The 11,895-nt window shown below is 45.3% G+C and overlaps 1 protein-coding gene across 1 annotated transcript in view; it reads right to left on the reverse strand.

The window, feature by feature from the left end:
- Positions 1-8,433, reverse strand: part of LOC128721298 (protein split ends) — a 33,897-nt gene extending 25,464 nt beyond the window's left edge. The window contains exon 1 of the mRNA XM_053815037.1: positions 7,803-8,433. Within this exon, the coding sequence (XP_053671012.1) occupies positions 7,803-8,433 (631 nt within the window). The remainder of the gene's footprint in view (positions 1-7,802) is intronic.
- Between the last annotated feature and the right edge of the window lie 3,462 nt (positions 8,434-11,895).

An 11,895-nucleotide genomic window follows, 5' to 3' on the forward strand; every position in this document is an offset into this window, starting at 1 on the left:
GTGTCCGTCCGGTTCCACTATGCTACTGTGCGTTGGCGTAGTGTAACGTGCCGTTCCTCGAATGAATTTGTCAATAGAGGATCCGGCCGCGTCGTTTGGTCGTGCCCATCCTTTCGTCTAACAGCCAACGACACGTTCGTGAACGAAAGGTAATTAATTAAGCCATAACTCCATCCCGACACCGTGGGTTGCTGCAGCGTGCGAGTGATTTATGCGAAAAAGCCTTCCCGTCCGTGTGTGCGACTTCCTGCGAGAGTGAGACTTTGGTAACTACGATGCAACGCTGCCCGAGGTAGTTAACAGCAGCCGGTGCGGCATGCATCACCGTTCCTCGAGGTATCCTCCTTTTCCACCCCGGGGCAACCTTTGACATCCCCTCCGGTACACACTTTCTCCCACAACGTCTGGCGTTTTCCGGCGCAAACGACGGACAGACTTCATCCGTTCGGCTCTTCGCCCGGCTGAATGTGATGACTTCACATCAATCAGCAGCTCAAACAACAGACAAATCTGCCCCGGAACGTCAGGCTGGAAGAAAGTGACAAACAACCGTTTAGTGGAGAAACACACGCTGATGTTGGGTGGTGTTGCGAAAATGCTATCTTGAGAAGCTGGGTGGACTGGGTAGTTCCTCAGGAAGCAGCCGTCGGGTGAGAAAGTGTCATTCTGCGCGCATTTCTGTGAAATTGAAGTACGTATCTGCATCTGTGGGAATGCTTGATCGGGATGGGTCGATCGTTCCCACGGCTTAAGTTCAAACAGCGTTGACATTTTGGGAAACATTGTTGCTACGTATGTGCGAGGTACGCAAACGCAGCCCCAAAATCTACTCAACACACACCGAGTGAAAGCACTCGCTGAGGATTCAATTATCACACATACTCATACGAACGGACGCGGCAAGGAGCCAACATTGGGGGCCTTGTTAATTCTTGTTCATTATACTTTATACGGCAAATAAAACAGCTGACTAAATGGAACCTAATGAACCCAGAAGTCAAATCCAGACAACAATGGAAATCCCGAGGCATCTTCCGCTCGATCGCAATGACCTTCGGCATCTTCAACGGCTGACGCCATGGGGGGGGTTTCTGCAACGGGCAACCTTCTTCGGTTGCTGGCACATCCGCCCAGACGGAGTCGACGATCAACAACCACCAGCGTCCTATGCGTGAAGCAGAACAAATTGTCAACTTTGCGCCATCATGGTCGACGTGTGTACACGGGTCAAAGATGAATACTTTCAACTTACATAAGACTCTCCCAATAATCGGATGCAAATGTATTTCACTTGGGATGATAGGGATATCACCAGATATCGTCATCTCGGTTTATTAGTAAGTGGTGTATGGTCACATCGTATGGTTTATGATGGTTTCATGTTATACTGTAAAACATACGCGACGAAAACCATTCTAATAACTAGAATAAGCCATGGACGATGATTTCTGCGAATCTTAAAAAATTGTGGAGGATTTCCAACAAATCAACGAAATATTAGTTAGGTTTTACACTACGCAGAATCACACGAAACCGTGAACAATATTGAATCGTTGAAATGAGAAACCCTATTTCCCATGAGATGGAGAAAAGAGGAACATTTATGGTATGTTACGCTACACTTCGGTCCCGAAATTAGCTGCTCCAGTTCGCACTAAACGTCACACACAACGCAAACACACACTCTAATGGCCTCTACGAGCGCTCGGGATGTTCCATATGTTACTCTTTTCTTAAGAATCACCTAAGCGCGTAGCACAAAATCGACGAATTCGAAAAAAGGCAAAAAAAAAACAAGAAGCATGTAACAAATCTCGTTGTGGAGCAGCTCGTCTGAACGCACTCATGCTTCGCCACAAGAAAAAAAACTTCACTTTCATTCTGACCTGACCGGAAGTCCCGTTAGTTGCCCCGGAAAGTCAGTCAGTCTGCGCGCAATTACGCACCATCCCTACCGGTCTACCGGCACGTGGGGACGTGATTGCGCGAAAACGCATCTCTTCTTGCGGTTAAGTAAGTGCAGCTAGGCATGGTAGTGTGTCTTCCTTTGGTCCTCCTACGCAGGCTTCACAACAGACTGCTATAGTTGGCACGACTTCACCATTTGCAGCCAGAGAAACAAAAGCAACAGAATTAAGCAGACGGTACAAAAGCAAAAAAGCTTACACGAAAGCTCGGTTCGAAAATCGAACATGACTGATGAAAAATCCTAGCCCTTTTCAGAGTACCATGCAGAGATGCGAAGAAGCAGCTTGTTGTACAGGTGCGAAATTTCACAGAGCAGTATTTTTACAACCCCACGGCAGCATGCAACTCAGTAAAAGAAATTTAGCTTGCAAAAAAAACCTCACTCAGTGCCTATTCATCGTCCAATGCAAGGAAAACAAAACAACGCGTATAGAAATAAAAAGTTTCAGCAACTAATTGGACGCCCAGGGGGAAGGCATCGTTTAAAAACGCACCTTCGACGTTTTCCAACTTCTGCCCACGATAGACGAAGCAGCACGTATGTTCGCAAGATCTGCTCCTCCTCTTCCGCCAAAAAACCACGCTCAGTTCCCGTTAAAGTAATATTCCCATTTTAGGTCAACGAGGGTGTGTCTGCCGCGTTTTTACCGTCTGCCAATTTTATTATCTACCTCCCGCTAACCATCTTCAATGGTGTGGCAGAGAACGATTCGGATGTCATGAGTTAGTTTCACCGCCTCGCAGAGAAATGTTCATAGCTTTCTTCGAGCCAAATACCACCATCAACGGCGTTTGTGCGTCATCTAGCCCGGGTTCGATCTCAACGCTGTGGTTCTCCAATAATGCACATCAACTGAAGAGGAAAGGGAGCATTATTAGAAGCTGAGCAAACCGCAACGCAACCGAACGGTAAATAATAAAAGAGAATCATGACCTACAACTACGCGGAAATCAATCTGTGACTAAATTGAGGTATAATTCAGCTTGCCGCCGCAATTGCAACCGTCCCCATGAATCAGTGTTCCGTTTTACAGAAGGAGGATGACTGCACAATGCCATCTAGTACTAGTAGGTGGCGTTGTTCGCCTCCCTCATTCGATGACCGGCATTTAGTAATATCGAAAGCTTTCCCCTTCTTCTGGGAACAAATATTCAACGGCTACAAAATTTGCATCGTTTCATATAAAGCTTAAGTTTACTCGTAGTAAATGAATGTTGCGTTGTTGTTAATCTTGGTTTATGAATCTTTTACACGTTCGACTAACCTGGCCTAACTAGCGATTGAAACACGGCCAAGAACCTTGACTCGACGGTTCCAGCGAGGCACCAGTGAAGAACAAAAAAAACACCCAACAAAAAACTCTTACAAGGAGAAACAGTTATGCTTCTCTGGATAAAATGAGGGCAAGGTTTTTTCACAAACGTAGTTTCTTCCGCTTGTTTGCCGAAGGCACTGGAACTGCCAAGAATCAATACTAGCCATCAAAGTCATAAAAAGCAAGCTTTCGTTAACGGATTCACCATCGATAGGGCAAAAAAATAAATGAGGTGTGGAATAGAACAGTATCAGGCCCTTTAGTTTTGGCTTCCATATTGAATTGATTTCCATTCCACGATGATGATGCTTCCGCTATCCAGCCCGCTATCGCATTCTGCGCGTATCGTCGGTTGCGCAATCAAAATAACCATCAGACATTTAGGGAATCAAACTGAAGAAAAAACAAAAGCACATCTCTACCGGTCGAAACCACTCATACGAGTGCTAACGAACGGTTTAGGGTTCATTTCGAATGCAAACCTCCGCACGAAACCATTACGCGCCGAAAGCAAACTGCGGCAAGGAAAAGCACACGCAACTTGCAAACAACGGTTCGTGGGCCGAGATCGAAGGAAATAAACCTAAAGCGATGTGCCCATGTGATATTCCCATGATTGAGGTTATTTTTTTAACCATTTCTTTACCCTGTGTGGTAAAAAAAAACCCTTTGCGCGAAAAACCCTTGCATCAAGCTGAGTGCAAGAAAAAGAAGCAACGCGTGCGAGAGAAAATGCAGGAAAGTGTAAGACAAAACATCTCCCCATCCTTGCAACCACCGCAACACGGTCGTAAATGAAACGAACCAGGGTTTAATTAAATACCCATGGGATTGGGTTTTATCTTCATTATGTTTATGTACGGTGCCGAGAATGAGTGCGAATCTACGTGCCGTGCTCGGAATACCCGCTCATGCTAGCGGGATGCAAATTCCCAGATCGCAGTACCGCGTGCACGTGATCGCGTTCGAAATCGTTCGTTTAGCTCGCATTTAGCGCTATTAGAAATGCTCACTTAGAGAGCAATGGTTTCGTCGTTTCGCTGTTCCCATGCGATTGCGATCACATCGATGATTCGCAGAACCCGCCAATAAGCATTAGATGCCGGTTAAATGCTCTCAACCAGGGGTAGGCTTGATGTGGACATGTTAGTTTTGTAAATCACCTTCGAATCGTAACTGGAAACTGCTTTGATGCTTGTACACTTTCTTGAAGAGCTACCATCTGTGCACGAAAATATAAAACATACATTAGGGGGGAAAATCTCTATTGTAGTGCCGCTACTGAACGACGATCAGGAAGTGTGCTTTGTCGCAAAAGTCGATCCGAAATCGAAACCACCTCATTCGCATCCTTCCTCCTTAGCCGTTCGACAGACCGTAGAAAGTCTATCTTATAAACCGTTCTCCCAAAACGTTTGAATCACGAGAGGTAAAACAAAGTAACAACACCCTTTTAAATGACGTTAATTGTTGTTCTTTTGTTGCTCGATGTAACCAATGTTTCCCAAGCCGACCGTATCGCGGGACAATGTGTGGTTGATGTAGACGACGAGTGGCAGCAAACAGCGATACGTATGTTTCGAGAGAGAGAGAAAAAAAGCGAACATAAGTATCACTTTGATAGCACCCAACAATCAAGTCCACTGCCAGCACTTCCGTCTCGAGTGCCGCGCTCAGAAACCATCATTCGGAACCAGTGCTATGGCATCCAGAGCTTCGTGCTGTATATGGTAACCTCCTTTCTACGATCGAACGATCATGTTCATCAAAACGTACCGGCACAGTCTGGTTAGTTTATTTGTTTGAGTTTCCATTGCCTGGCTTTACCACGCCACCGAAACACACCCTAGCCATAGGACGGCTGAGAGCATTCGTTTTTCAACCTCTCTCAACCGAAACCGTACCGTGGGGAACGAAATTCCTTAACATCCATGTGGAATTTATTATTTATAAACATATTTTCTCGCTTCCATTATCTCCATTGCAGATGGACGTGCGAAGTAATGAGCATGGCTTTATATTTTCTAAACCTTAGTATCCATGTTCAACAGTATTCAGTAGTATGTTTATATTTTTCCATCATATCTCTTTCACCTTTTCGATTAATGTAGCAAATTCTTCAAAATTATGATAGGTTATAATGCATTACACTGAATACTAGTAGCTGTACTCTCCGTTATAAAAAAACGAAGCTGTGAATGTTAAGTTATTGGTTTTTGAGGTACGAAAATGATGATACTACTGCTTAGTCTTGCCCTTCTGACAAAATATGGTGAAAAATTTCGTGCAAAAACACACATCGCAACGAAGAATGTTAATGCATTGTAGAGCAGTTCCGAATAACATATGTAACATGGCCCGATTTAGCGATGATTTAATGAGGGCATGTTACAGAGGAAGCGTAGCGCGCGGCTAAATTAGAGCAACATTCTCGCGAACGGATTCATCCCCAAAATGAGCAGTTTGTCATAATTAAAACATCATTTGCCCGCACTCCGAGCCATTTTTGCCGGCAAGAGGAGTAGCTAATTTTTTTATTGCAAAAAAAAGAAAAATAGCCCACAGCAGATCATGTGAAGCGCGCGAATGGTGCGAAAAAAAACTCATTTCATTTCCATTTGCAGCGAGCGCCGGTGCCCATTTTATGATTTTGATGGGAAATTTCAATCAATCATACAACAAGTCTAATGAAGTGTGCCGATGATCGCCCCAAAATCTTAAGACGCGATCGATATAATTTATCATCTGTTGTAGTTTGCGATGGAATGCGATTTTTATGCAAACTTCTTTTATGTTAGCGGCTTGTCAAAGAGCTAAATTTTGAAGCAAACTTCATATATATATATTTTTAAACTAAAGATATCGCGTATTACATTTGTTGTGTGACAAACATTACCTTGACTTTGTATACATTAAATAACGCTCTCTCAACCGTCTTCGTGTTTCATCACTTACCTAAAACAAGAAAAAAAGAAAAATACATTACGTTAATAACCGTGCTGATTTCCTGAAGCTCAGTATTGGAGGAACCTCCAAAAACCACGTATTAATGTTAAAATTCAATATCAAATCGTCAATAACAAACTCGCAAAAAGTTAAGTGCCACAATTAAACTGCTCCAATTGCTCCAAATTACTAAGCTGCAACATTGAGGCATCCTTGGAATGAATAATTATGTAGAATCTGAACGAGAACTCTGCCACTTTGTTTCAAAGACAAAACTGACAGCACATCAAGATGAGAGGCATTGTTGGTAAAGAAGCAACAGTATACTTCAATCCCAGAGCAAAAATGAGTGGAAACATTTGCTGATTCAAAAAATAAATAAATGAATGTACATCCCATTTCTGAGACACTCTCTATACGGCGATGATTCGCCGTTTGCTTCGTGCCTGCAAGGCACGGCAGAAATGGCAATAGCGAAAGCAACCATCAGGCCATGCCCGAAAGGCGTGAAAGTGATGTCAATTGACGTCGGGACGAGTAAGACATCGACGTCTTCACCGCGCACGGTCAGCAATTGGCAGAACACGTTTATTTGTGAAACAAAAAACCAGTTCACAAGGGCGTTTCTCTTCAATCTGCCGCCAGATCGCTCTTTGAATTGCTTCCACCATAAAAGTGCAAAGCACATGCCGAGCGAACCCAGATGAGTCGCATAGGTATCCGGCAGCCAAGATCCCGCACCGAAAGTGGACATTTGGAGACGTGCGCGGCCATCGATCGACTATTGGTGATGAAAGAAAAGCACACCCAATGCTCGACGTGCCGTCGTTTGTTCCTGTTCCCGTTTCAAGCACGTACAAATCCACTTTCATTGATAACAAGTTTATCTACTTTTCAACATCTTCTTCTTCCGTACAAATCAATCAGCAGAACTGCGGAACTTAAAGGCGTGTGCCACTTCCCATGTGTAACGACAGCAAAACCCGGAAGCTAATGAAACTCCCATTCCAACTTTAGCAGATTCCGCGACTACAACTGCTGCAGAAAAGTGAGAACTGACGAACCAAATTGCTTTAGCAGATATATTGCAACATAATCCTTAAGATTTTAACCATATTGCAACAAATAATTTACGCATTCAAAGCATTCGAAAAAGCTGTTTTCTGCCTGATTTTACGATATGATGGGATCATAAACGATGGCCACAATTGATATGGTATCAACAGCTCTAAATAAACCGTTTTATAACCTGTTATCGTTCGTAAGATGGAAGCACGTCACCGAACAGAATCCCTAGAAGATTTAGCCATTGTTGCCTGCTGATGAGAGCCTCCTTCATGATTGTCTTACAAGGGCACACGATTTCATGATACGACTTGGCGAAGAAATCTGGTTCTTTACGACTTTCGCGATAATTTTACGACCGACCTCAGCGCGCTTTCCTTTCCCGTCTGGTATATGACGAGAGCTATAGTTTGTGGAACGAGCAAGACACGACAGCTGATCCAGTGTAAGAAACGAATTTTGCCTCAGTTCACTGAGATCGATCCTACAACTCATCGAACAACTTACATTGCCACACGTTATGATTTGCGCGCGGGCTGTCCTCCAGGATTTTGATGTCGAAGTCGTACGCTGCGAGATCCTTGCGTAGATTCAGTGCCTTGTCCGACGTTAAGGCACAAGTTGGTACCAGGAACAAACTATCAAACTCGTATATGTCCCGAATTTTGGGATTGACACTAGCCGTGCTAACACCGTAACCCCCGTTACTGCTGCTATAGTACAGACTGCCGCCGTTCGTGATGATTGAACAACCACTTCCTGTTCCAGTCCACGAAGCGGCTCCCGTCGGTCGGTTTATCTGAGGTCCACTTGCTCCTGATACACCATTCGAAACAATGTTTCCACTGTGATTCCAGGGATTTTGCGAGTGGTTCCTGATATTCTGCTGTTCCCCAACTGTGGACAACTGGTTACGACTCCGAATGAGCCGATTGTTGTTGGTTGACGTCGAGGATACCAGCGGAACTGTCGTCGGGCTGACAGAGCTCGCACTGGTTGCTCCGTTCTGGAGACTGTGCAGCTGATGATGCTGCTTGTGATGCTGATGCTGATGATGATGATGGTGGTGATGGTGGTGATGATGGTGATGATGAGCACTAGGGTGGCTTGGAACACTCGGACGTTTCACTGATATCATAGCTCTGGCAGTCCAGGGGGCGGCGCCTCGTTCGTTTTATCTTATCGAAGACCAATCAGACACTACTAGCCACTAACGTGCACCCTCCTATACGCTTTCGCGTGGGGTTAACTTCTCCTGCTAACATGCACGAACGCTTTCACTTCCCGGTAGATCTTGCTCCTCTATCGCTAGGGGCGTACAGCAGACATCGACGTTACGTCGACGAGGAAGACGTACACTAACGCTGCAATCTGGCCGGCGCACGAGAACGTCGTTGTACTAATATAACACCATCACACATACGCAGTGAGTTCTAGTTGTCCGACTGAAATCTCGAACGTTTCCCTTATCACAGACACTAAACTATGCAGCGCACGACGGAGTGCGCGGTTCATCGCTAGGAAAGCTGCTTCAGATTCACTCTCTCCTTATTTCTTTTCTTCAGCTATCGATCATTTTCATCAACTACGCACAGGTTGAACAAGTAGAGCATTAGTTATTGACGTTAAGGACGAGTACACGGTTACGATGAACGATAATAAAGCAGAATTCCCTTAAAACCGCAGTTCCAATGGCAGGTTTATCATCACGAAACGGTCCTTTTCGAACATTCCACCTACTATGCGAACCACAAACTCAAGCTGTCTCCATTGAAACAGTAGCCCTCCAAAAGTGTGTCTTCGAGAATGTCCGTGTAATGCTCCAAATTTTATTCGACAGCAATAATTGAGCTTTGAACTGGGCAACACGCACGCAACGATAGGACGTGCTCGGCTTCTGGCGTGGTAAGGAAATAGAAGAAAGATCCCCTTCGACTTTCAACATCACTACAGTACAAGCGTGGCGTGTTGCGTGTCACGGCACCTGTCTTGGGTGGTCAAAACACATCATGTACGACCTCAAATACGGCACCGCGTGCCGAGTTTTGGGATAATTTATGGCTAATGAACCAGCAGAGGGTCCTCACCGAAACAAAACGCGATAAAATTGTGGTCCCAGCCGGAGTCAGATTCACCACTGCCCCACCCAGGCAGCTTGTTCCAGCGATCGCGAGCAAGCGTCAGTCTAAAACAAACTGAAGAAACCCGACAATCAACCCGAAACTGCCGCTGACATTGTTAGCTTGTTAGCTAGCCGTGGCCGGTAACTTCGATTTCATGTCATATTTTAACCATCACAGCCGGCAGTAGCGCGTGGAAGCAACACCGTGCTCTACTTTTTCTGTTGTATGTTTTAACATTATTTGTTTCTGCCTCGGTATCAATCGAATTTTCACTTTTTTCCCCCTATTCCGGCGACAAGTTGCGCTTGAAGAGGCCCCATAGAGGGCATGTATGTAGGGAACCGGATCGGGAGCGTGAAAAAGTAAAAGTATGAGTCGTAAAAGTTTACTTTTCGAAACAAGGTATTTCCTTTTTCTGATCAAATAATCTTTCTCCCATCGATTCAAACCAGGAACATAATACATAGGAATGTTGTTTTACATTAACGAAGACGGACCCACTTCCTTTCCAAATCTTTGTAAGCTAAGACATAAGTAACAGTACACAGAAGATGTGGCATTCTACCGGTAGTTCACCAGTGGCAGTAGCGATACGTACGAATAAACACAGTAAATAATCGAGTGCCAATTTATGATCGATTTCAGCTTCCTGATTACCTTTAACAAATGACAGCAAGAAGCAAAACGAAGTAAGAAAAGTGACAGGGGCAGGTGGTATAGTTTCACAACTCGAGTGTTTTTTTCCTCTCACTGCTGCTACTTGACGTCAAAACATTTCGACGCCATTTCGCGAGTTCGATGATCGGATCGAGGCTTCGGGTGATGACCAATCTTTTGAACAATCGACGTCGATTGCCACACGACGGATTGAGATGCCGGAATAAATAACGAGATACGAGAAACTTCGGATCATCGGCAAGAGTGAGAGTGCTTCAGTCGAAATCAATAAGAAAGCAGACCAACAACCCAGACCGGGTGTAAAGAGGGCGTACGGTTGTCCCAGCACATTAGGGAAAATTAGGAAAATCGCATCACGGAGCTCATTGCGTCTAATGCGAAAATCACGCAAACAAAACTGCGTAAACCAAGCGGTGGCTATCAATCCACATTGGGCTCATCCCAAACGCCCCTTGGAGGTAACGGAAGCTGTAAGTATCGGATCGATGTACCGTTCAAAATCAGACCACTCCAGAATGGAGCACAGTAAGGCAGGAGATTTTTGGCAACTGTCTGTTCGACAAGAGCAGCCTCATCATACGTAAGCGAAAACAGCTAAACGGTATCCACATCTGAAGCGCATGAGGGAATCGTCCGACTTCCGTTGAACATTCTGGAAGCTCCCACCTGTCTGAGCACTCTGTCGAAGACTCAAAAGTAGCACAAACTGTTTCGCCACAAGCTTCGGCGGTTCAGCTTGATCTAGTTCCAATTTCGGGTGCTTCTTCTGCACGTGTCTCGGGGAAGCGCCCCAAAAGAAACCCACCCAATGCGATCAATACATTCGCGATACAGTTACCATTCGCACCGGGAAAGCCCGATCGAGTGTACTAATGCCTTTTTCTCTACCATTTCCGATTACGTGTTTTTGGTGCGCGGTTTTCCTGCATCTAGAACGCGTGGCTGCCATCGTCGGTATACTTTCACTTTTCGGTGCCTCACGGTGTGGAACAAAGTGGGAGAGAGACCGAAAAAAACCAACAACACAAAAAGGTAATCAATTTCCCGACCCGACACTTGACTTCCATGTTCGGGAGCTACTACAGAGAAGCGGAAAAAGGCACCACTTTCTACGCGAAAGCGGTACCCAAGACCACACCCGTGGCGGTCGATCATTTTCGCGGGTCAGAAGGTTTAGCATGATATTTTATGGTGGCAAAACCGCAGGGACTGGGCCGGTCACAAGTCGCGGGTCACGAACGCCATAAAGTGCGCCAGCCAGTCAGTGAAACGGTGGAAAATTAGTTTTCCCTCCTAAAGGGTGTACCGAGGGTTACAATGGCACGGCGGTAGTGTGTGTTACTTCTTTTTCGAACGATTTTTTTTTACATTCCGTCCATTTACAACGACTTGCGTGCACTTGCTGCTGAAACTCATGCGCTCTAGTGACACCGCCGCAAACGATTACTTCTTCAATTCTTTCCCATTGCTTCAGTGGCTTCGCCTTTACTCGACACACAACATTGCGGCGCACGATTGTTGTTCAGGAAGACAAAAAAAATCGCTCATAAAAGAGCCGCACGTCGTAGTGTTAATCTGCACCCTCACAGCTCCTCGAGCTTCCTCGAGACGTAGATTCGAGGCGCGTTTATGCTGCTACTGCACCAGGAGACAGCTCGAGAAGAATGGGCTTTCGGTGGCATTGGAAACTTCGGTGCCCTGGGGATCGATTCGTTTCGATAGAAACGCCACATCGACAATTGTTGTCGTCGTCGACGATGTTGCGCTTGGTTGACCAACGACACTAGACACAAAAACCC

Source organism: Anopheles nili, chromosome 2 (genome assembly GCF_943737925.1).
Source record: "Anopheles nili chromosome 2, idAnoNiliSN_F5_01, whole genome shotgun sequence".
Lineage (NCBI taxonomy): Eukaryota > Metazoa > Arthropoda > Insecta > Diptera > Culicidae > Anopheles > Anopheles nili.